The sequence below is a fragment of the Cervus elaphus genome, chromosome 2 (assembly GCF_910594005.1).
Source record: "Cervus elaphus chromosome 2, mCerEla1.1, whole genome shotgun sequence".
Classification (NCBI taxonomy): Eukaryota; Metazoa; Chordata; class Mammalia; order Artiodactyla; family Cervidae; genus Cervus; species Cervus elaphus.
Window position 1 is genome coordinate 8679876 of NC_057816.1, and position 25819 is coordinate 8705694.

Consider the following 25819-nt stretch of genomic DNA (forward strand, 5'->3'; position numbering starts at 1 on the left):
CACTGCCTTAGCTAACAGAGTGAACAAATCTCCTTTGAAAGCAAAAGTCTGTCTTCCATGCAGACCAGGGGCCGAAGAGAGAGAAAAAAGCACATCAAGTTCACTTTTGGAATTGAAGTGAAAGCCACATGTGTATCTGAAAAGAATATGCTTTGTGTAAAAAGCAGAGGATTATGGGACTTGCTGAGTGATGGGAAATAGAGCTATAATCCCACAAGTCTATATGTAGACACAAACTGATATAAGGTAATCACTTGATTAAACTTTTTTAATGATTCTGATGAGAAGTGATCCTGAGCAAATGAGCGTAAGCAGATTTGCTTAAAGCTGATTCAAGTGACTATCAGAGGAGGCCCAAAGGTCTACTATAAGTGGTACTAAGAGAAGCTTTTAAAAGTGAGAGGTGCTTTGTTAAGGGAGAGAATGACTACAAACAAAAGAACAAGGTGGAAAACTATAAAGTAGTTTAGAAATATATTTACTGCAACTGTTATCTCTTAAAGATTCATGAAGCAAAGATAAAAGTCCACATGCTGTTACATACACACAAATCCGCTTAACCTCTTCCAAGAGAAAACAAAGTACACTTACATAAAAATGGGATTTGGCAGGCAAGTTTCACTAAGAAACAGGGCTAACAAAGAGTTAAATTACAGAAGAAATAGGAACCAAGTGTGTGGGCTCTGCAGTCACTCTGAGAACAGACTGTTGGGTGTTCTGGCCTTAGTGAGTGCCTGGAGCCAACCAGCCTTCAGCTATTACAGGTACCAAGGTTTTTCAAGGATAGAGGCTATGCAAGCTTTGCAGTTTTCAAATTTGGAACTGACCAATAGCCAATATATAAGCTTAAAAAAAACACGAACTACTGTCATAATGAAATCCGAGCAAGCCAAATTATTTTTTTAATGGAAGAAAAAAAAAAAAAGGCCAATGCCCCTATTAGAAGGAGGAAATGAGCCAAACTTGGTTAAAGTCTAGCTTCCTTAGCTAGATACACTGCAACCAACGCAGCAAGTGCCTTCCTGCAGTTCAGCCAGGACTCTGGGAATTGCAAAACAAAGGCTCATTATGAGGTCACAGTCAGTAACCAGCCAATCAAGGGCAGGGATGGTCAACTCCCTACTGGTCTCCAACAGCAATTCTCAGACTCCTGGAAAACCCTCTATGCTCTTATTACTAAGGGCCTCAAATAGCTTTTGTTGATGTTGATCAGAGCTACTGTATTATAACTTAAACTGAGAAAATGTTAATCTATTAATTCATTTAAAATATACTACTGAACTCATTACAACTATGTATTAATAACTATCTTTCAATATATCAAGTTAATACATATCATCATAGTAAAATCTAGGTTAACTGTTAAAACAATTATTAAATCTACAACAAGGATGAAACCCTGAAAACATTATGCAAAGTGAAATGAGGCAGAAACAAAAAGACAAATACTGTACGACTCTACCTATATGAAGTGTTCAGAACAAACAAATTCATAGAGAAAGTAGAAAAAAGGTTACCAAAGACTGGGGGAGGGAAAGATGGGGAATTACTGTTTATGGATATAGACTTTCTGTTTGGGATGACCAAAAAGTTCTACAAATAGTGGTGGGGGCTACATTATTAATGGATTTCATGCCACTGGATTATATACTTAAAAATTAATAAAATGTATTTTGGGTAATTTTGTGTTACCCATATGTGACTACAATGAAAAAACAAAGCACAAGGCCATGAGAACATTTCAGACTACCACAAATGAGGAACACTGTATAAAATAACTAACCAGCATTCTTCAAACCTGTCAATGTCATGAAAGACATGAAAAGACTGAGGAGACTATGGAGACATGACAACTAAATGCAATATGGGTTTCTGGGCTGGATCCTAGACAGAAAAAGTACACCAGCAGGAAAACTGATGAAATCAGAAGTTGTCTGGTTAACAGTATGATACCAAGACTAATTATCAGGTTTTTTTTTTTCTTTTTTTTTTTTTTTTTACGTCAGACAGGTAATGTGCCAATGTCGTAACAAGGTTTGTGAGGGAGGCACATGTCACGCAACAGCGTGAACACCCAATCATCATGCTCATGAACTACAAAAGGATCTAATTATCAGTTTTGATACGTGTTCTATGGTTACATAAGATGTTAACATAAGGGGAAGCTGGGTGAAGAACATATAAAAACTCTTTGGATTATTTTTGTTAACTCTTCAAAGTTCAAAATTTAAAAGAAATAAAATTTAACTGTTTAAAAACCCTCATAAGGTCAAAGTTATGTATTCATAGGAGGAGACAAGCCAACTTTGGTCAAAGCCCCTCTGGTGACAGAGAACCAGCTTTCTTAGAACGACAGCAAACCAAGGCCGCAAGTGCCTTCGTGAGCCCAGTCAGGACTAAAAAGGTTCTGGGAATTGCAAAAAAAATTTTTTTTAAATTTTTATGAAATCACCAAGAAATAAACCCAACAAAGCCAGGAAGAATTAACTTGTTTTGTCTACAACTGTGGTTCTTACACTTCTTGGTTTCAGAAAGTCTTTGCAGTATTAAAAATAACCTGAATCTCCCGAAAGATTCTATTTATATGAATCATACCTATCAATGTCTCCATTCATTTAAAAGAACATTAATAAACCCATTACATGTAAACATTACTTACTTAATTTTAATGAAAAAAATGTATTTTCCAAACCACAACTTCACACAGACCAAAGGAAATCCACTTGATGAACTGATTTTATAATGCAAGCAAAACACAATGCCAGACCCCTCACCCAAAAAACCTAACAAAGAATAGAAAAAGAAAAAATGAGAAAGATTACAAATAAAGGGAAAATGAGAAAAAGAAAAAAATCAGGGAATAAAGAGAAAAAAATGGGGGAAATAAACAAACCACAGATAAAACAACAATCAAAGAATCTGACAGGGCCAATGCTGCATGTATCAGAGGAAGGAAATAAGTGCACTGGGGTCAAAGTCCCTGAGGCCCAGGCAGGCGCGATTACAGGCGCTGGGAACTGCAAACAAGGGCTCCCTGTGAAGTCATCGCAGATAACCAGCCCAAGACGGAGGACAGTCAACTCAGGTTTTGTCTACAACAAAGGTTTTTCTCACTGTTTGGTCTCAAGAACTCTTCACATTCTTAAAAAACTTATGGAGGACTGCAAAGATCTTTTGTTTATGTGGGTCATAGCTATCAACAGTTACCTTATTAAAAACTGAAACTGATTTTTTAAAGTATTTTATTCATTTAAAATAACAACAACAAAAAAAATAAAGAAATAATAAAATAACAACAAACCCTATTACCTGTTTACACAAATAACCCATTTTTAAATGCAGAAACTATTTCTAAAACAAAATGAAATTCATAACAAGAGTTGCACAGTTTTATACTCTAAGACATCTCTTTAACATCAAGCTTAATGAAAGAGATACTTCTTGTATCTGCTTCTGCATTTAGTGTTTCCATAGGTTGGCTGAAAGATGCAAAAATCTCATTTCACACAGATGTGTAGTTGGAAAATGAAGTTTAATAATAGCCTTTCAAATATTGAGGATTTTCTTCTTTGATACTAGACCAAAACTCCACAAGTGGTTGTTTTTAAAGGGTAGTTGCAATGTGCAATATGTGATTTTATCAAATTAATCTTTTGTGTACCTTTACATTAAAATCCATTGGTCACCTTGCACTTTGAGTTGCTCTCTTACCACCGATAACCGAGGAAATGACAAGGAGATCCAACCAGTCCATCCTAAAGGAAATCAGTCCTGAGTATTCATTTGAAGGACTGATGCTGAAGTTGAAACTCCAATATTTTGGCCACCTGATTCAAAGAGCTGACTCATTGGGAAAGACCCTGATGCTGCGAAAGACTGAAGGCAGGAGGAGAAGGGGACAACAGAGGATGAGATAGACAGGGAGGCCTGGTGTGCTGCAGTCCATGGGGACGCACAGAGTCAGACATGACGGAACGAACAACTGAACTGAACTGAACCAAGGAAATATTCCTTCACTGACTATGCAGAATTTTCAAATACTGGGAGTTCACACAATATCAAAAAATCATACTCCATTAATCTCACCACCAATCTCATCAAAAAAAGTGTGACAAATGCAAGTTTTCCAAAATTCTAATTTTTGCTTGAAAACTTGAATTTTATCACTGGCAATGATGACAGGCTCACTCTGCTCAATTTCAAGAAGATGTTCACTAAACACTGAAGTATGAATAACTATAGTTTGTCCATCAGTTGTTATTTCAAGTAAAAATGATCCTCTCAGCTGGGTCAGCTCCCACACAAGAGCATTTTCCCCAGACAGTTGGACTATGGTAAAGAGCAGCAATGCAAAAATAAAGAAAAAAAAAGAGCAGCAATGCTCCATGGATACTCTACATTTCATCACTTGGGAATATCAGAGATCTTTACTGGAAGACTGAGATTTAACAAAAAAACCTCACAATTTTCAGTGCTTCATCCAGGACATTCTTAAGTGACAATGGGTTGGTTTTTTTTTTAAACCACAAATGGGTAGAGAAAAGTCCATGACTGACCACCAGCAGAGTTTGGTGCCCCTACCCTGATTCACGCCACCAGCAGTTTTCTCTGCTGCGCTGCTTATGTACCAACAATGCAACTGGGAACAAAGTTGCTCCAGGAAAAACCATGAGAGCCGAAAAAGTCATTCAACCCTTTGCACATTTACCACAACTTGTGTTTTGTTGCTGAGCATTCCCAGAAGAGAAAATATTTTTTGACACGTAGATGGTGGTGATACAAGTTGAGCCATGCCTATATACCTGCTCATTTCTAAGGTGAAAGTAAAATTCTATAAATAAGATATTAACTCAGTCTTCAGGTTTGCAGCTGAATCTTTAATTCAACAACACAGTCACATGAAGTGGCCCTGCCCCGAACTTTACTGACTTTTCATCCAGTGTGCATTCAGAATGTCAGCTCTTCAGAGCTTTTTATTAGTCTCTCAGCTACGGATGGGCTTCTCCGGAAGGAGCAATAACTCATCCTGTAAGAGGCCTCAGTGACTTTGGCATTTCTAGCTGGAAACGCGGGAACAAGTTTTGGCTTTTAAAGAGACTGTGGTATGTACACTTAAAACACTTAATTCCTTTCTCTTTAATCTCTGACGACTGCTCTTGAATGATGCTGCAACTTAACCGGCACCCTTGTAGTAGCAGTTGTAGTGTTAAGTCGCTCAGTCATGTCTGACTCTCTGCAACCCCATGGACTGGAGCCTGCCAGGTTTCCCTGTCCATGGAATTCTCCAGGCAAGAAGACTGGAGTGGGCTGTCATCTCCTTCTCCAGGGGATGTTCCTCACCCAGGCATCAAACCCTGGTCTCCTGCACTGCAGGCAGATTCCATACTGTCTGAGCTACCACGGAAGGCCAACCAGCACCCTAATACTGCACGAAAACACTAAAAATAAAGTACACACAATAAGCTACATTATTAGCATCTATAAAGATGAGAAGATACCGTTCATTATGATTTCATTTCTTTCAAATTTTTTTTCATTTCTTGTTTACAGTTTTGCCAAGTTTCTTCAGAGTAGATCCCTCCCTTTCACTTGTTGATACGTTTCTAATTGCAGTAAATAGAGCTAGCAGCTGTGTTTGAGAAAGCAAAACTTCCAACCTCCCTTTTTTAAGCCAACAATTTATCCTTAAATATAAGAAAAATACTATGAATTTTCCTCTATTTTAGAATAAAACAGAATTAAGTGCTAAAGTAAGTTATAAATATAATTTTAAGAATTATTAGTTTTCCCCTAAATTTTTACAATTAAGTGCTGGAAGTTGTACTTACTTCTTGTGTTTCTTCAAAGGTGCCAGGAAAATGTTGGGATTTTAAAATAACTATTTATTGGACAATATTGAGGTTTACAGAAATTACAACAGGTATACTGAAGAAAGCTAGTAAGAGCACAGAAGAAGTGATGAGAACAAATCAAGTTCATCACCAAAAACTTCCGTATTTATACCTTAAAGTACAACCTTAAAAATTCTAGGAAAAACAAAAATAAAGCAGCACACATTGGAAAAAAAAAAAAAAAGCAGCACATACTCCATTAGCCAAGAGTGATAACGTCAATAAACATCACTTAGCCTCTGGAAAACACTGTATACTGGTGAGAGAATGAGAGCTGAAACAAGCAAATACAGCATCAAGGTTACAAGGAAAGTTATTTGCATTTTGTTTAGAACCAAACAGTCTTAGGGACCACAAGGGTCCCCAGACTACACTTTGAGAACCAACACAGTGCTACCAAAAGTAGTAAGTGCCTCCTCGGATCTCTCCCAAGACATGGCCTAGAGTTTTGGCATTCCTGATTGCCCAGAACTAGCTTAGATCTGTCACTAGGGAAACTGGGACGCCAAGTCGGGCTTCACTGAGCAAAGTGGCTCCAGAGACAAAAAAAGAAAATGTTTTCCAAAGCAGGGAGCTCTTAACTTTACACAAATCAGAGGAATAGGAGAAAGAAAGGACTGGGTGGTTCTGGGATTCTACACATGAAGGAGAGAGATCTCAGACCATCAAAATTCCCCTTCTGAGCCAGGCCACAAAAGAGGCATAGAAACAGGTAAGGCAGTGGGACATGGAGATGAAAACCCGAGAAGGACAGTGATAAGGAAGGAACAGAGTTCAAAGAAACCAAACAGAAAAAAAAAAAAAAAGGAAGTGAGACAAGTCAGCAGAGGGGTCAAAAGGAAGAGGAAAATGCAGTGAAAGAAATATTCTGAGATGAGCCCTGCAGCCGCAACACTGTTACCTTTCTTCCCCTCCACAGTGGCAACATGAAAAAACTAAGCAACTTGCTGCTCTGATAAGGCATTTAGGCTCTAGAAGCTCAAGCGAGGAACATCAACAGGAGCCAACTGAGACCAAAACCTCGGCTCAAGATTCAAAGTCCACAGATGCCCAGGAATGGCTGAGGAATGGCTGTCACCCTCCCAGGGCTCCCAAAGGGGAGGCTTTCTTCTTACTTCAGAAAAGCCGACAAAGGTAACAAGAACCTGCCCTTGCAGGCCTCTCGGCTAGTGGGAAAGGAACCTAAAATCACCAGCTGCGAGGCTCCCATGTGGTCTCTAAGAGAAACAGCGAGCTTTCTCCTGCTGCCAAAGGGTAGACACTGCTCGTGAAGAAAGGAACCTGAGGAAAGAAATCCAATCCTGGCGCTAGGTGGGGCCTCCTCTAACACCCAGATCCTAGCAACTCAGAGAAGCCGGGGCTCCAGGGACAAGATCTGGCCTTCCAGCCAATGAAGAGAGTGCACACCCACCACCACCACCATTCACAACACAAAAGTATGGGCTGGCAGAGGGCCATGTGTTTCTTTTTCCTTTAATCAATAAAGCTGCCTGATACTGGTATCTTGTCAATACATGAACTTTAAAAAAAGTGCTTTCAAAAGTATATAAACCTCTCCAGTCAGTCAGTTCAATCGCTCCAACTTTTTGCGACCCCCACGGACTGCAGCATGTCAGGCTTCCCTGTCCATCACCAACTCCTGGAGCTTGCTCAAACTCAGGTCCATCGAGTCGGTGGTGCCATTCAACCATCTCAACCTCTCTCATCCCCTTCTTCTCCTAAATCTCTCCAACTGCATCCTATTTTCTTTCAGATTGCTGACTGGTAAAATTAAAAATAAAAAAAATTTTTTTTAATAAAATAAAAACTTTAAACTCAGAAATCCTAGGAAAAGCACCTATGGAACCCTAGTCAACACAAAGATAATCCAAAGTATTTCGCTTCTAGCAACCTAGAGTTGCATGGCGCTCAGAGAAAATTCTCTAAGTTGGTCAACTGAAACAATGATGCTGATAATTGTTACATCCTGTCAGGCCCTGTTCTAAGTGCTTTATATTCATTAACTCTTTTAATGCTCACAACACCTACACCTCTAAGACAGTACTATTATAACTCCCTTTTCTTTACAGAAGAACAAACAGCCCCATAGGGACAGAGTAAGCCCAAGTCACAGCGGGGCCTATCCCAAGATTCCAGCTCAGGAACTCTAGCGGGAGCGCCCACTCTGACCACAGCAACACCATTTATTGGAAATCCAAAGGCGCTGGATCCCCTTTCAACTCTGCCATAAAGTCAACTCAATCAGAATGCTACACTAGACCAAAAGGGCCCAAGGGGCCCCACTTCCTGTGACTGGAGAACTAGTACCTCAAACTTTTGTGGCCAAAGCAAAGCAACAAGCCACAGATGCTGCCAATGCTACGTGCAGAGACAGTCAAAACGTGGCCATCTGTGGAGAGGAGGTGGGGACGCAAGGGGGTGAGGGGAAGCCAGCAGACCCTTCTCTAAAGGTGAGGAGAAAGGGGGTGCCCTGCATGTGGGATCACCAGCACCCACCACAAACCCTTGTCACACGGTGCTCAGGAGACAACGAGACCACCACGGCAGCAGCAGCAAGGACAGAAGCGAGAGCGCTGCTTGCAGGTAGCTCCACTCATTAATCACCAGGCTGCGGGCTTGGGAGCTTTCTGCTTAGTGGGAGCCTGAGAACACAACCCTGCTGCTGCAGCAGCAGCAGTCCAGTCGCAGGGGCCTCAGAATCCTGCTGTCTCCTCCCTGAGACGGATTCCCTACCGTGTTCAGGAAATGCCAGCACACGGTGACTGAAGTCTCCCACACTTCCTACAGGTACCTCCATCAACGACAACCAAACTGGTCCCCATGGCTGAAGTACCTGTTGAACTGCCAAAGACCAAAACCTATTCTCTCTCCTTTTTCCTTCTCCAGTGGGCTTGGACAGTTCCTACGCACCAATCCAAAAGGTCTGGGGTCTGGTTGGATTTAGTAGCCAGGTCACAATAGCCAGGAGGCAGAAGTCCAGATTCCCTTCTAGATCCACAGACCGGGAGCCAAGCACAGACCTCCTGGCCAGGTGGAGGGCCTTCTGCCAAGCTGTGAACTGCAAAGAAAAGAAGCTGTACCTTTGAGATGCTGGTGAAAGGTGTGTAAGACAAAGCAGCATGAGGTGTGGAGAAAGTCCACTCACTGCAGAGGCCCAGCTCAGAGACCAGGGGAGGGAAGGGGGTTGTTCACAGACATCGGCTAAACTCATGCCTCAATGAGCAGAGCCCAGAGGAGGCAGATCTTTAAATCACCAGCTTCCCAAACAGCACAGAGGAAAATAGGCCGAGGTGGCTCAAAACCAGCTTGACTGGTTCTACAGAGAAGTCCCAGGTCTGCTCCGCCTTCTTTTATGTTAAAAAGAAAAACATGGCTTGGAGCCAGTCGTTGAACCCACCCCTCCCCTCCCCCACCCCCCACTGTCCCCAGGATCCGCCGAGCCAAGGGTCCACCTCACCTTCCCTCCTACCTACTTGTGACTCTTATGACTCTGTAAGCCTAAAATCACTAGTTTGCTGCACAAGATGAAATATACTGATACATGTTCTGCCCTTTTCTGGGCTTCCCAGGTTGCGCTAGAGGTAAAGAACTCGCCTGCCAATGCAGGAGATTCAGGTTTGATCCCTGGACTGGGAAGATCCCCTAGAGGACATGACAATCCACTCCAGTATTCTTAACTGGGAAGTCCCAAGGACAGAGGCGCCCGGCGGGCTCCAGTTCACAGGGTCGCAAAGAGTAGGACACGACTAAAGTGACTTAGGGAGCACTCACCCTTTTCTAACGAGAAAGAATCAATGGAAGTAAGGGGGAAGGAGTGAAGAACTCCCCACGGGGACCAAGGAAACTTCAAACCCTCTAGACGTTCAGATGAAGGGATCTAGCCTATTTACACGGCCCAAGGGAGAGGCAGGTCTAGTGGGCAAGAGAAGGACCTGGGATTCCTCCTCCTCCGACTGATAATTGGAAATCGAGGGGTCAGATTTCCTCCTGGTGTTTTTTCAGAACCAGAGGTACCATCTTAAAGTCTAAAAAAACAGCAAGAAAATTCCATAGCCCGCACTGAGAGGGCCGCGGCGGGGGAGGGACGAGAACTTTCAGAGTTAACGTGGGGACAGAGGCCTCCTCCCAGGCCACAGGTGGGAAATGGGTGGCTTCCTCCCCCACGGGGTTTGTAAAGGCTCACTCTTCCCATTGCTGAGACTGAAGGCGAACCTGCATAGATAACACTCCAGTGACTCATGCCTGTTTGATGAAGGCTGGGAGAAAGCCCGGAGAATCCAAGCTTCAAGTGCAAAATGTACAAAGCTGGAATCTACCATGGAGAAAAGGAAACCCAGCCACCTATCTGGTTTGTCATTTTGCTGAACTTCCCCTGAAGGAGGAAGGACCAGGTTTAAACTCCACCCACCCTTTCCACATCCCTCTCAATTTTGGCTTTGACAGGAAAGCGGCAAATAACGGCAGCATCACCATGACGAAGAGAGAACCAAAGGCTTTCCAGAACTCCTCTCAAAGAAGAGGCCTAGTGGTCAGTCTACAGCTTAACCAAGTGGAGGGAGCTGGGGCCGGACCTGGCTGGCTGCAGGAAAGCCTCATCAGGCAGCCTCAGAGAATGAAGGATGACCACCCTCCTCGCCCTTTCCATCTGCTGAGGTTACCTCATCCCAATCCATTAATGGGCTTCAAAGTGCTGCTGGGGGGGTCCACTTAGCAGAGACGCTATCAGGGGGCCAAGGGTGGCGCCCAGCCCCCACCTCGCTTGTCGATAATGGGCCACAAAGTCTGAGGCTTAGCTGCACTTTAGGTATAAAATATTCATATAAGTCGACATAATACATATGTAGGAGAATCATGGAAGCTCCTGGGAGAAGAGAAATGCCAGCCAGGTGGCTAAGTGCTCAGTGGGAAAGAGTTCATGAAGGCATGGCTTAGTCCTCCTGGTCAAGTGCCCCCTGAGAATTAGGTTGTTCTGTCCAAAGGGGAAGCACTATAGTCTGAGAAGTTTTTGACTCCCAAGACCTCTAACCATGCAGACCTCTCAGAAAACAAATTCTCAGTCTCTCCCTACCTCACAAGCACCAACTCTGTTTAAGACATTTATGCTGGGGGAAAAAAAAAAAAAAATCAGGCCCAATCTTCGGTTACCATGTAATGTGAAGCAGGCCAAATCTCAATGACTGCCTTGTATCCATCTTCTTAGCTGTTTCCCGAAGTCCACAGACTAGAGAGAAATAATTACAATTTACTAGGTAGTTACCTTTACCAGGTTCGAAGGCTGTAGTGTGGCAACTCTATGAACTCCAGGGTCTACTAGTGTCCTTGCCCTAACCATGCCTGTTCCCTCGTTTCAGGGGTAAAGCAGAAAGTAAAGACTATACGGTCTGAAATTCACCCACACCTCTAACCAGAAGGCAGCACCACCAAGGGCCCCTGCCAGAGTCAAAGGGCAGAGGTCAGAGCCCGCACCCAGAGCACGGGTCTTGCCGCATAGCTTGCAGGACAGGGAGTGAAATGAGAGAGAACCAAGCTCTCCCCGAGACAACACTAAAACCAGATTATCCAGTGAAACATTCAGCCAGAATCAACCCTGGGAGCCATGAGCCAGCTATGTGTGTTTGGAGTGGCTCAGTGATTCTTTATAGGATCCTGAAAGTTAGATTTGCTCTCTCACCCAGACTTCCAAACTCCTCTTCCCAGAATCATCTGAGAGAATAAACGATGCCTCCCTGAAAGGACGACAGAAGCCCCCACCCTCGCCCACCGCAGAGGGGCAGAGGCAGGGCTGGCAGTGAAAGCCTCCTTCTTTCTCGCAGGAGCCCTCCTTTGTGGCTCCTGAGGCCCAGAGATGGGGCAGGCCTGGAGCCATGCAGGCCTCCACCAGGTATTACAGAGAGCGCTCGCCAGGGCAGGTGGACACTGCACGCTGGACCCCTCTGCCCTTGCCTGTTTGTGCTGCTGCTGGCTGGAAGACAAACAGTCATCCTGCTGATTGCTTCCACCGCTGCCAAGCCTCCAGGCCAACAGAGCCATTTGGAAAAGTGAACAGAAAGCTCAGCTCACAGATTAAGTAAGAATGCCCCAAACGACCAGTCCCAGGTTACAACCCTCCTTCTGCAAAAAGAAGAGTCTGTGACTGTGAAAAAGCATATCTGCAATCCGGTGCCGCAAAAATCACAATAACGGCAGGGCTTAACTTCCTTTTATCTCCTCCTTTCACGGTCAGAAGCAGAGTCGACAGCAAACAGGCAATGTCTGCATCACCAGGTTTATTTTTACACTTCAACATTTTCTATCTCTGTGTCTCTGTGTGTTTAATTCAGATGTGATCAAAGAGCTCCTAGAAACAGGTTCTCATCAGCCACATGTTTTAAAGAAAGGAGGAGAGAAAGAGCGTGAAGAGACTAGAGTTTTAAGACAACCAGTAGAGTCTGTTTACCTGTTTTTCAGTGACACCAATTTAAATAATTTAAATCTAAGTAAGGTAATAGAGGACCTTTGGGCGAAAGAAACCAACCCAACCACATCCCTTGCTTTTTATCTCGCAACATTAAGGCTTCTACCACAAGCACTTTAGTTAGACTCACAACACGACCAAGAAGAGCTCTCTGGTCTCACCTGGCAGCATGATCTAGTCCAAAAGAGGCCAGTGCTTCAGGCCTCTCTGGCCTTATGACCCGAAGAGTTGTTACTTATTTTTTTTCTTGTTTTAAAAAATACCACATCTGCTTGTAAGGTTTTTCAGAATCTATGCTTTTCCAGGATAAGACTTAATAGCAAGTCCATAGCGGGGCTACCCTGAGGGTAACAGCAGAAGCGACGAAGTGGCTCAGGGGACCCTAAACCCAGAGTGGGGACAGGATGAGTAATTCACAATTTGGAACAAGATAACAAAGCATGCAGCCAGTTCTCTGGACAAAGTTATCAGGAAGCAGCTTACATTCCCAAAAGGTGCACAGAGCCCGGCTATCATAAAATCGGTGGGAGGCGAGCACCAGGTTCCTACAACATGCTCAAGGTGTGTGTGAGGCTTGAGGGGAAGAGAGGAAATCAATGCACACATCACAAGAAAAAGACCATGGCAAGAATACATGTACACTGAGTAAACAACACAAAGAAACCACACTGAGGCCCTCAGTTACTCTGCTCTGCTGAACACAATGCCCCCCACGGCCTTGCTGAGAGAGTAGGCACTCCACCGCCACGCCCCAGATGCCTGAGGGTGCCAGTCAGTCACTCAGCCTCCTCCTACCAGCTCAGAATCAACAGTCTGGGAAAGTCCTCTGGTTCAGCAGGGTTTACCTGCTAAATAAAGGTTGTGATGGGAAAAGTAATGGAACAGGAGAGAGGGCCTTGAGAAAGTGGTTCCCAGGAAGGAAAGAAACACTGGCATTTGAGGGCAAGACTGAGATGGAGACCAAGCTCCTGTTTCTAAAGACCTCAGTCCCATGCCAAATCCAATGATAAAATGGAACTCAACCATCTCTCCCTCTCAACCCGTTTCACCCCCTACAAACAGTCAGTCAATTCACAGGTTATGAAAGGGTCAACCACTGCAGAAAAAACTTATCCAGAACTCCTCTTGAGTTTCTGACTGTCCAGATGACAGAGGGGCTAACGAAAGAGAAAAACATTGGAAAAACGAAAAGAGGGAAGATTTTTTTTTAAGATGTTAATGTTAAGATGCAAGAGCCATTAATATGCAAGAGAATATAACAACGGTTCTATTGCGCTAGCCAGAAAGAAGGGAACAAGAGGAAAACATAATGAATGTAACAAGAGAAAAGAATGCAAAAAAGCACTGCAAGCCCCATGGGTGAAGAGCTCTTTTTTCGAGTTTTTTTTTTTTTTTTTGCCTAGTAAAGTTCTCCACCAGGTGACAAGAAGGGGACTCTCCAGAGTAGGCAGCAAGGGACACCAGAGACGGTGAAAGAAAGGGGAGGGGTGGAAAGTGGACGCCTCTTGGCCGAGAGGTGAGATGACACAGAAAAGGCTAAGGCTCGGGTGACAAATGATAGCAGTGATTGCCAGGATGAGGGGACAGGGAGCAGCAGCTCAAGAAACTAGCATGCAAAATTCCTGCTCTGGGGAGTCACAAAGGCTAGCCAATCACAAGGGGATGGATGGGGGGCATCCGTGGGGGAAATAAACATGATGTGAAGAAGGCTGGAGAAGAATATGGAGATGAAAGGCAATCCTGATGACGAGGACTGGTACTAAGTAAGATGGGGTGAGGGCAGAGAAACGGGAAGGCAACAAGCAAAGGGGAAGATACTAAGTGACAGATTCCTGAGTGAAGAAACAGGAAAGCATCACGGCTTGGCTTGTGTTGCGGTGCAAGAAGACAGAAAGGGAAGGACCAGGATGAAGCGAGGCCTGGGAAAGGACCGCGCAACAGGTGGTGTTCATGGAGCAGGGCTGAAATAGTGAGTCTTTCCCTCCGCAGGAAGAGCCCTGGGAGGCTTGTACAACACTCGCCGTGACAAACAGGAGGCCAAACCAAAACTTAAAAAAACAAGCCCCAGAGGAAGAGAACGTGAGGGATCTCAGTACTCTGAAGGGAGGGAAGACTGGAACCCCAAAGACAACCTGTGGGAAAACTCTGCGCATGACAGCTGCACGGGGAAACACGGAAGCAACAAATGCCAGCGCGAGGCACCAGGGAGCTCCTGGAGAAGAGAAGGGAAAGTGATGAGCAAAGAGTAGGCGAGCGATTTGGAAAGGTGATGAGGGTGGAGCTGGTGGGTTGCAAGCAAGAGGGCGAGCACAATGTGGAACAGGAGGAGGCAGGGTAAAAAGCCGGGGAACTGACAGGGTGACAAGGATCGAGGTCACAGTCCGGGGCAAGGACCCTGAGGGTGATAACTGGGACTGGGAGAACCGGTGCGGGCGGAGGGGAAGCCAGGCTAGAGGGATGGAGGAAGAGGTGGACAACGATCTGGGGCAAATCGCAGGGTGTTAGTCGAGGAGCAGGAAGGTGGCTGCTTTCAGCGTGGGTGGAGGAAGACCAAAAAGGCCCCTGAGAGAGAAAGGGAAGAGAAGAGGAAGCTGGGGAGGTAACACGGAAGAGCGCAGGAGGGCGGTGAAGGGAGAAGGGCCGGGGGGAGGGGGGGGTGGTCGGCAGAAAGACAAGTGTGCAGCTTGGAGTCCGGACGAGGTGGGTCCCCGGACAGGACTCGGAAGGGAGGTGTACGGGGCCAGGAGCCAGATGACAGGGCAGCCGAGGCTTACGGGATGGCAGCCGGGGCACGAGGGGAGCTGAAGAGGGAGGAGGCTCTGCAAGGTGCAGGGGCCCAGCCAAAGAATGTGGGGAGCCCTCAGGGCTCCTTACCTGCTCGGTGTCCCTCTCGTTCAGCGTGGGAAGGGGGGTCCGAGCGCTGGACATGGCGCCGGTATCTCAAGGGAGGGAAACCGAGAAGCGTGGAGGAAGGGAGGGAAGGGAAGGCGCGGAGCCCGGCCGGGCGGGGCTTCTCACAGCAGGAGCACCCGCCGCATGGGCCCCGGCCGGGGGTGCGGGGAGGCCGGGCTGCCGTTCACGCCAGCCCGGGGATGCGCCGCTCGGGCTAGGCCGCGCCGGCTCCGAGCAGCTCCGGACCGCACCCCCCCGACCCCCGGCTGGGCCGTGCCGCCTTTCGGCCGGGCCGCGCCGCTCCGCCTACTCTCTGCCGCCGCAGCCGGCCGCCTGCCTCGCTCCTCCCCTGCCCTCAGCGGCACTGCTCCGCGCCCGGCACACAGGCAGCCGCCGCCGGACCTGCTGCTCCCAACATGGCCGCCACCACCGCCGGTCCTCGGCTCTTTCCGCCGGCAGCAGCCGGAAACATCCGAAGCGACTAGAAACGGGAGGGAGGCGCGCCTTCTCCTCCCAGCCACCGACTACTGGTGAATTCCGGAAACACCCGAAGAAGGTAATCCTGGGGACGCGCGCGGCTCCTCGATTCCGAAGACCAAGCTTCGGCTCTGTTTACGGAAATGTACGAAGAGACTCCGGGTACTCCAGCCACGCCTACAGGCCTTTCCCCGCCCCCTTCAAGCTGGTTTTCGGCAGTTTCCGGAAACACCCGAAGCAGCTCCGCGCTCTGGGAGCGGGCCACGCCCCCATCCCGCCCCGCCGCGAACGGCGGTCGTCGGCCATTTCCGGCAACACCCGCGATCGGGCGAGCCTCGGGTCATTCCCTCGGATGGTACCCAAAGTCTGACTCTTCGTTTCTTTCCGTCAGTTTTCGGGTATTTGCAAATCTTGAACAGGGAGCGTAGATCACGTGTGCGTGTTACTATTTGACTAAGTAGAAAATAAAACTGTTAAGCCCTGCTATTGACATCCTTTGGTTCTAAAGCAACTTCCTATCTGTGTGTCCGTTCCTCTGTTAGTCAGCTCCTTAAATACATCTGGTTTATCATCCAGCCTATCTATCAACATGTGAGTCACTTGTCAGATGCAGCGTTAGTCTATTACCTGTCTACCTCCCGTTCATCACCTGTTGTCGTCCATCTTGGCTTTTATTTGTCTATCCGTGTACCCCACATCTAATCCACAGGGCTCCTCAAGGTCCCTGGCAAACACCAGGTAAACGTCCTTGGCTCCCAGCTGCCAAAGGCTTCAGAGATTCCCTCAATCCTGCATTCTACCTCCAGCTCTTTGCAGTGAAAATGAAATGGGATCTTGGGGAAAAAATCACATAATATCTCTGTTTAGCTCCTCAATGTCCCTATCTTTAAAGAATCCATGCCTTTGTTCCAGTGATGACATTCTAAATAATATCTTTGGATTTGTTACCTTTTTTATTCTTTGCTTTCAAAAAAAAGTCTTCTAATTGTTCAGAATAGCACAAAACGGCATTGCACTATGGCAATATTGAGTCATTCCAGTTCCCTTTTAAAATATCCCTCTGAGGTTGGGCAGGAGAGACAGTCTCATCTTAAATCACATTTCACTTATCCCTTCTAAGACAAGGAAACTCATTGGGAAAATAAAAGAGAGAAACTGGTTGAAAATGAGGATTCTTCAGGATGGCACAAAGAATGAACAACTGGAGACATTCCTTTCCTTCCTGGGCCTGATTTCCTTTTAATGAATAGAGGTCACTATTCATAAGCTTGAGGTCCCTCTCATTTCTGGAGAGCCCCTTAACAGGAAGTCCATGAGGCAACCTAAGTTTACTCTTCACTTCCCCCTAGACTATCTCATCAAGGACAGTGAGTAGACTGGCTGGTCTGACTTCTCTGGCTGCCCCCACCCATTGTACCCCAGACATTTTGGAAAACCATCCCCCCAAACCTACCCTAGGTTCAACAGCAGTTTAAAGTAGACAGAAGCCAGAATCCCCACAAGAGCCAAAGACCAAGATCAAGCAGCAAGTCTGCAGAAGGTACAGGAAAAGAGAGGCCCAAGAGCTTGCAGGGAAAGAGTGCCGATTGGAACTGTGACACTTGACTTCCAACTCCAGCTCCAGCATTTTGAGTGGAACTCTTGGCTAAGTCAACCAGAGAAATAGGCAGCCAGACAGCAATGAGAGGATGGTATGAACGTACTTCCTAAGGCAACAAGTATGACTTACAGTCCTAATAAATGCATGGGACTCCAGGACGCCTCTTCATGCTCCACCTCAGCTCCATTCAGGCACCCAGCCCTTGAGGTAGAAGCTGATGAAGGAACACAGAAGGAGGTGAGAGGGAAAAAGAGGAAGAGGTGAAGCCAGAGGACACACCCCCACCCCAAATTCATCCGGAAAATCCATGAGAACGATCTGCCCTCTGGTGGCCAAAGGGAGACTCACCGCTGATTCCTGTGCAAGAGATAACCTCCAAGGCTGGGGTCCCTGCGATAAGGAAAAAGGGGAAAGGGTTGGAGAAGCAATGAAGCCGCACTCAGCGGGCTTCCCTGGCCCCTGTCCAAGGAGACTTGACTCAACTCACTCTGCCTCTCGCATGCTTCCACTCCCCTCGAGTTCTCATCCCTGTATTCCGCCCCTTGGCCCCTACCCCCATCCTACACTCTCTCCTCTTCCTCACAAGGCTGCCTAACCGGTCTCCCTGCCTAGACTCCCTCCAACCTGCCCCACCAGACAAGCCAGATTAATCTTCCTGAAGTCCAGCTCCAATTACATCTCTACTGCTAGAAGGCTCTCACCAGCTCCCTTGAGGGCTAGGCAGGCTGACTTTGTGGGCCTCTGACCTGTGCAGTCTCACAAAGTCACTCTTAGAAGGGCCTTAAGCTTGAAGCTTGATATAATGCTCTACTGTGACCCCTCTTGAAATTTTTACCAAGGGGCCCCTGCATTTTCAAATTGCCCTGGGCCCTACAGATTTTGTAGCTGGTCCTGGCAGTAGAAAAAGACTTTACTGAAAAGATGTTGCATTGAAAACTTTGCCCAGGACTTCCCAGGTTGTCCAGTGGTTAAGACTCTGTGCTTCCACTGCAGTGGATGTAGGTTTGATCCCTGGATGGGGAACTAAGTTTCCACATGCCAGGTGGCACAGCCAAAAAAAAGAAAGTAAAAGAAAACTTTATACAATCTGACCTCAACTTACCTTGTGAATATCCTCTCTAATTACGTATCACTGGTTGACACCTCCCTGCAATTTGTGCCCTGCCACCAAGCTCTCTCACCTTCATTCTGATCAATTGCCAGTCAGTTCAGGCTGATCAATTGCCCATCACCTATGTCATCTGGAATTCAGGATGTATTGATACCTCAAGATCCAGTTCACATATCATCTTCTCATATCCCTGAACCCACCTAACCTCCTCAAAGATTAATTATTGCCACACATTTACTGCTCTCTAATCTGCAAATTCACTCATTCACAAATCTCTTTGGAGCACCTAATATGTGAAAGGCACAGTTCTAAGCTCTTCAGGTGTATCAGTGAACAAAATAGTCAAAGATCTCCACCTTTGGGGAATTTACATCTCAACTGGGGAAAGACAGACAACAAACATACTAGTTAATATTGTTAATATTAAGTGCCAAAAAAAAAAAAAAACAACACCTAGAGTCAGCTAAGGGGAATCAGGGTTGCAGAGGTGAGGTGAGGGGATAGAAAACAAGTTGCAGTATTAGGTGCTCAGTGCAGGCCTCACTGAGAAGGTGACTGAGCTAAGACTTGAAGAAGGGGAGGGAAGGAGTTCTGCAGCTATCTGGGGTAAGAGCATTCTGCACAGAGGGTACAAAGGCCCTGAGGCAGGAGCAGGCCTGGCTGTTTGAAGAACAAGGAGGCCAGTGAGACTGATGCAGAGTGAGCGTGAGGGTGAGTAGGAGGTGGTTGTTGCTCAGTTGCTAAGTTATGTCTGACTCTTTGCAATCCCATGGACTGCAGCATACAGGCTCTTCTGTCCTCTACTATCTCCGGGAGTTTGCTCAAATTCATGTCCTTTGAGCCGGTGATTCTGTCTAAACATCTAATCCTATGCAGCCACCTTTTCCTATTGCTTTCAGTCTTTCCCAGCATGAGAGTCTTTTTCCAATGAGTTGGCTCTTCACGTCAGGTAGCCAGAGTATTGGACCTTCAGCTTCAGCATCAGTCCTTCCAATGAATATTCAGGACTGGTTTCCTTTAAGATTGACAGGTTTGATCTCCTTGCTGTCCGAGGGACTCTCAAGAGTCTTCTCCAACACCACAGTTCAAAAGCATCAGTTCTTCAGTGATCAGCCTTCTTTGTGGTCCAATTCTCACATCCATACATGACTACTGTAAAAACCATAACTTTGACTATATGGACCTTTGTCGGCCAAGTGATGTCTCTGCTCTTTAATACACTGTCTAGTTTTGTCAAAGATGATGTGGAGTCAGATCTGGTGGGCCACTGCTTTGACTTTTCCTTGAAGCAAAGTGGGGAGCCACTATAGTGACTCAATCTGACTGGTTGCCAGATTGCTGGTAAAGTGAGAGGGATTTCCCTGGGGGTCCAGTGGCTGAGACTCTGAGCTCTCAATGCAGGAGACCGGGCTTTGATCCCTGGTCAGGGAACTAGATCCCACATGCCACAAAGAAGTGTTCGAGCAACTAAAGATCTTAAGAGCGGCAACTAAGACCCGGCACAGCCAAATAAATAAATACAGGAATTATTTTGTAATTATTTTAAAAAATGAATAGAGTGAAAGGGCAAAGCAGGAGCAGAAATCTGGATACCCTGAAGGAGGCTTTTAAGGTAATTCAAGTGAGGAATGACCATGGCTCGGAGCAAGGCTCTGCAGTGAAGTAGTGGTTTATTAACAGGATTGATAGAGCCGACAGGATTTCTTTCTTTTTACATTAAAAAAAAAAAACAAACCTTATTTATTTAAGGTCTTCAATCTTCTGTTGCGGCATGCATGTGGGATCTTTAGTTGCAGCATGTGCGGTTCTAGTTCCCTGACCAGGGATTGAACCCAGGCCCCCTGAATTGGGAGCTGAGCCATTAATCACTGGACCACCAGGGAAGTCCCCGAAAGGATTTTTTGATGGATTGGTTTAGGAGATTTGTGAGAGAGAAGAATTAAGGATAATTCCAGACTTTCCAACCTGAACAAGTGAAAAGAAACACAAGAATAAAGGCATCTCCCACAGGCCCCAGACCAGGTAGAAGTCAGCCAATAGGAGCAGTGCTCCTGGGCAGCTGTGATGCCCACTGGAGAAGGCAAGGATTACAGATTCCCAGCTGGAGAGTCACAGGGGCTTAGGGTAGCGGTCCCTCCCACGGCCAGGGGAAGAAAAGCCAAGGGGAGCCCAAAGTGCTGGATGGAAGACACTTTCATTCTCACCCCTGTGAACCGTTGCAACTGTTCTCCATCTTCTCCTCCCAATCAGGGGAGCCAGAGAACTTGTCCATTCCTGGCAGGCCACCTTGTGGGTGAGGAGAGCAGCCCAGAATTACCCTCTGGTCAAGAGTCAGATGACAGGGTGTGGGAAGACCCACGCACGCCCTCTGACTCACCAGAGGCCCTCCCATTCTCACTGAGCTTTACTCTCTCTCGATGTCTCTGAACTTTCATCATGCAATTTATCATTATTGAAAGTGAAATGAAAGTTGCTCAGTCGCGTCCAACTCTGCGACACCATGGAGTGTAGCCTGACAGGCTCCTCTGTCCATGGAATTCTCCAGGCCAAAATACTGGAGTGGGTAGCCATTCCCTTCTAGAGAGGATCTTCCCAACCCAAGGATTGAACCCAGGTCTCCTGCATTCCAGGTGAATTCTTTACCATCTGAGCTCCCAGGGAAGCATTATTACCATACACCATATTGAATCTGGGGCTTCCCTGGTGGCTCAGCTGGTAAAGAATCCGCCTGCAATGCAGGAGACCTGGGTTTGATCCCTGGGTTAGGAAGGTCCCCTGGAGAAGGGAATGGCTACCCACTCCAGTATTCCTGCCTGGAGAATTCCATGGACAGAGGAGCCTGGTGGGCTAAAGTCCATGGGGTCGCCAAGAGTTGGCCACGACTGAGTGACTTTCACCTTTCATATTGAATTTAGGACATTTCAGAGATTAGAGTGTGGGAAAATGTGCATCTTAGAATTGATGGAATAGAATACGTTTATTATTCCACCAGGATATGAGCTACACAAGGACAGGAACTCCCAGGCGCCTTCCCTTTTCTCAGGGCTAACCCACACTGGGTCCTATGTGGATTTAATCACATTTACAAGTGAGAGGCACTATTATTTCCTCAGGTTTACTCAGAAGGAAATCGAAGCCTAGAGAAGCTTGGTCCCTTGCCAGTGGGAGTAGGAACACGGGAATGAACTTGAGGCTTCTGAGCCCACGAGAGGCAGGTTGTGTGGGGGTCGTGAGCAAACACATAGCCCTGCTGCCAGGCTGCTCTTTAGTGGCTGTGTAATCTTAGGTAAGCCTCTTAGCCTTGCTCTGCCTTAATTTTCCCATCTGTGAAATGGGGATAATAAAAGTACCTACCTCACAGGGTTGATTTATGAGGCAATAATGAGGTAATACATGAAACATGCCGGGACAGGTGGCCAGCCAGTGCAGTGTGTGGGCTGTGGTCATTACTAGGCAGACTCTAGCTAGCCTCCCGAGTCTTCTATTAAATCTCTCTACTGTCATCTCCCCACCTCCGAGAACAGCAACCCTGGATCAGATGTGAGAGAGCCCATCCTGGCCCCAGTTCTGTCACTAATGAATCTGGTGAGTCATTAGGTAACGTCCCTCAGCCTGGCGTGTTCCAGTCCCGTGGGGTCGCAGAGTCAGAGACGACTGAGTGGCTGAATAATACCCCTGAGGTGATGGTATTTGAGGTGTGCCTCTGGGAGGCGATTTGGTCAGGAAGGGATGGGATGGGTTTTTTTTTTGTTTTTTTTTTTTATTAGTTGGAGGCTAATTACTTCACAACATTTCAGTGTGGGATGGGTTTTTTAAAAAAATATATTTCTTTATTTTTGGATGCCCTGTGCTGGGTCTTCACTACGGTGCAAGGGGCTGTTAGTGGCCTCGTGGGCTTTCTCTAGTTGCAGTGCGTGGGCTCCTCAATTAGGCGGCTTCTCTTGTTTCAGAGCACGGGTTCCAGAATGCTCTGGCTTCAGTAGTTGTGGCATACAGGCTTAGTTGCCCTGCAGCCCGTGGAACCTTAGTTCCTGGACCAGGGATCAAACCCACGTCCCCTGCATTAGCAGGTGGATTCTTAACCACTGGACCACCAGGGAAGTCCCAGGATGAGGGCCCTTGTAAAAGAGGGACCACCGGGTCCCTTCCACCACGTGAGGACAGAGTAAGAACACAGCTGTCTATGAACCAGGAAGCAGGCTCCTGCCAGACACTGAATCTGGCAACTTGATCTTGGACTTCTCAGCCTCTAGAGATATGAGGAATAAATTTCTGTTATTGTATGCCATGTGTGCATGGACTCTTTATGACCCCATGGACTATAGCCGACCAGGCTCCTTTGTTCCTAGAATTTCCCAGGCAAGAATCCTGTAGTGGGTTGCCATTTCCTTCTCCAGGGGATCTTCCCGACCCAGGAATCGAACCAGTCTCTCTTGTGTCTTCCGAATTGGCAGGCGGATTCTTTACCAGCTAGGCCACCGGGGAAGCCCATAAGCCTTGAGTCTGTGGTATTCTGTGACAGTCTGAGACAATGTCTCAAACCCTAATGCAGTGACCATGTCACTCTCGCCCTCCTTAGCCCAGAACTGGACACTGTGCCTAGGGTAGAGGAGACCATGTCCCTACCAGCCTCACTCACATGTGCCCAGTGTAGCAGGAAATTCCAGCTGCCCACATAGGCCACTGTATACCTGCTTGGGGTGGCAAGTGGGGAGGGGCAGGTCCCGCAGGCCTGGAGGCCACCTTCGGAGTCTGTTCTCCTGGTGAGAGGTGCCCTTTGGACCACCCACACTCCCATACGGGGTTACTGTCCACAGGGAGGGTCCTGCAATCTCCATGGCTAAGAAAGTTGAGTATCCTCGATGCCTTGAGCATCAGGCTGCCGTGTTGGCAGAAGCAATGCTGGTGGGAAGCAGAGGGGAAAGCAGGAGTGGGCAGGTTTTCCAGGGTCTCAGAGGGGAATACCCTAAGTGGATGATCTGGGAACTGTGGGAGCACAGGGCCTGGAGGAAGCTGCAAGGAAGGCTTCTTGGAGGAGGTGATGCTGAGGTCCCAAGGATAAGCAAAGGACTGCAAAGAGGGACTGGCGCAATTGGAGTGGCCCATGGGGGCCCGCAGGCAGCCAGCCCTCAAGGAGTCCCCATCTCATCTCATGTGGATGTCACATGGGCCAAGAGCAGCCCTAGACTTGGAGCTGGCAGAGAGGAGTCAGTACCAGCTGGTATCCAGGGTTCTATCTGGAGGAGAGGGGCACGGGAGGGTGGCCAATGACTCAACAGTGTGCCCAAAGCTGCAGGGTTGCTCCTGGCTGGCAGCAGGTGTGTCCGGGGGAACATTCCTACTTTCCTTACCATCATCCTCCCTGGGGAGGGCAGTGCCTGAGGTCCCCAGCCCCAAGGACAGCAGGGATGTTTTCTGGCTGGGGCAGTATCCTTAGTGCTTCCAACAGTGTCTGCGAACCCCCAGGAGACAAAATTCACAGGGCTTTGGCCTTCCTTGTCCCTCTTCCCAGAACTCCGCTCGCTATGTAACTACACGTTCTCTCTGCTTAAATGTCTCCAGGGGAGGCCCTCTCAAGCCTCCATTTCAAAACTGCATCCCTGATGGATGAACTTGCAAGGATATCACGGGAATGTGATCAGCCACATTCAGAATGGAGGAACTTCAGTCCACAGAGCCAGCCGCTGTGCTCTTAAGAAAAAAGAAAAGGTATAGGGAAAAAGAGGAAAGAAAGGCTGTTACAGGTTGAAACCCGTCAACTGAATGTAGTGCGTGGACCATACTTAGACCACGATTCAAAGAAATCAGCTTTAAAAAGATTCCTGGCAGAGTTCTGGAGATGGGTTGCACAACAATATGAATATACACACTATGTGTATTTCCCACAATCAAAATATTAAAAAAAATTTTTTAAAGATGTTCATGGACCAACTGGGGAATGTGAACACTGAAATGGATATTAAGTGACATTCAGTTCAGTTCAGTCACTCAGTCGTGTCTGACTCTTTGCAACCCCATGGACCACAGCACGCCAGGCCTCCCTGTCCATCACCAACTCCCGCAGTTTACTCAAACTCATGTCCATTGAGTCGGTGGTGCCATCCAGCCATCTCATCCTCTGTCATCCTCTTCTCTTCCTGCCTTCAATCTTTCCCAGCCATCAGGGTCTTTTCAAATGAGTCAGCTCTTTGCGTCAGGTGGCCAAAGTATTAGAGTTTCAGCTTCAACATCAGCCCTTCTAGTGAACACTCAGGACTGATCTCCTTTAGGATGGACTGGTTGGATCTCCTTGCAGTCCAAGGGATTCTCAAGAGTCTTCTCCAACACCACAATTCAAAAGCATCAATTCCTCAGCATTCAGGTTTCTTTATAGTCCAACTCTCACATCCATACATGACTACTGGAAAAACCATAGCCTTGACTAGACGGACCTTTGTTGACAAAGTAATGTCTCTGCTTTTTAATATGCTGTCTAGGTTGGTCATAACTTTCCTTCCAAGGAGTAAGCACCTTTTAATTTCACGGCTGCAGTCACCATCTGCAGTTATTTTGGAGCCCCCAAAAATAAAGTCTGCCACTCTTTCCACTGTTTTCCCATCTATTTGCATGAAGTGATGGGACTGGATGCTATGATCTTAGTTTTCTGAATGTTAAGCTTAAGCCAACTTTTTCATTCTCCTTTCTCACTTTCATCAAGATCTTCATTTTCTGCTATAAGGGTGGTGTCATCTGTGTGTCTAAAGTTATTGATATTTCTCCTGGTAATCTTGATTCCACCTTGTGCTTCATACAGCCCAGCATTTCTCATGATGTACTCTGCATGTAAGTTAAATAAGCAGGGTGACAATATACAGCCTTGAAGTACTCCTGTTCCTATTTGGAACCAGTATGTTGTTCCATGTCCAGTTCTAACCGTTGCTTCCTGACCTGCATACAGATTTCTCAAGAGGCTGGTCAGGTGGTCTGGTATTCCCATCTCTTGAAGAATTTTCCAGTTTATTGTGATCCACACAGTCAAAGGCTTTGGCCTAGTCAATAAAGCAGAAATAGGTGTTTTTCTGGCACTCTCTTGTTTTTTTGCTGATCCAGCGGATGTTGGTAATTTGATCTCTGGTTCCTCTGCCTTTTCTAAAACCAGCTTGAACATCTGAAAGTTCACGGTTCACGTACTGTTGAAGCCTGGCTTGGAGAATTTTGAGCATTACTTTGCTAGCATGTGAGATGAGTGCAATTGTGCAGTAGTTTGAGCATTCTTTGGCATTGCCTTACTTTGGGATTGGAATGAAAACTGACCTTTTCTAGCCCTGTGGCCACTGCTGAGTTTTCCAAATTTGCTGGCATATTGAGTGTAGCACCTTCACAGCATCATCTTTTAGGATTTGAAATAACTCAAC

The 25819-nt window shown here is 46.7% G+C and overlaps 1 protein-coding gene and 1 non-coding gene across 12 annotated transcripts in view; both read right to left on the reverse strand.

Moving 5' to 3' along the window:
* The window catches only part of MARK2 (microtubule affinity regulating kinase 2), a 55091-nt gene extending 38971 nt beyond the window's left edge, over positions 1-16120 (reverse strand). For 3 of the 11 annotated variants that reach the window (XM_043870782.1, XM_043870761.1, XM_043870745.1), the window contains exon 1: positions 15220-16010. In XM_043870782.1, coding sequence (XP_043726717.1) covers positions 15220-15273 — 54 coding nt within the window. In that variant the 5' untranslated portion in view covers positions 15274-16010. Of the gene's footprint in view, positions 1-15219 lie in introns of all 11 variants that reach the window. The other 8 variants (XM_043870721.1, XM_043870695.1, XM_043870703.1 and 5 more) reach the window with 7 other exon arrangements.
* Positions 2001-2106, reverse strand: LOC122677498. Its single transcript, XR_006335810.1, has one exon. It is a non-coding gene; the product is annotated as a small nucleolar RNA U13 (small nucleolar RNA).
* Positions 16121-25819: the final 9699 nt, after the last annotated feature.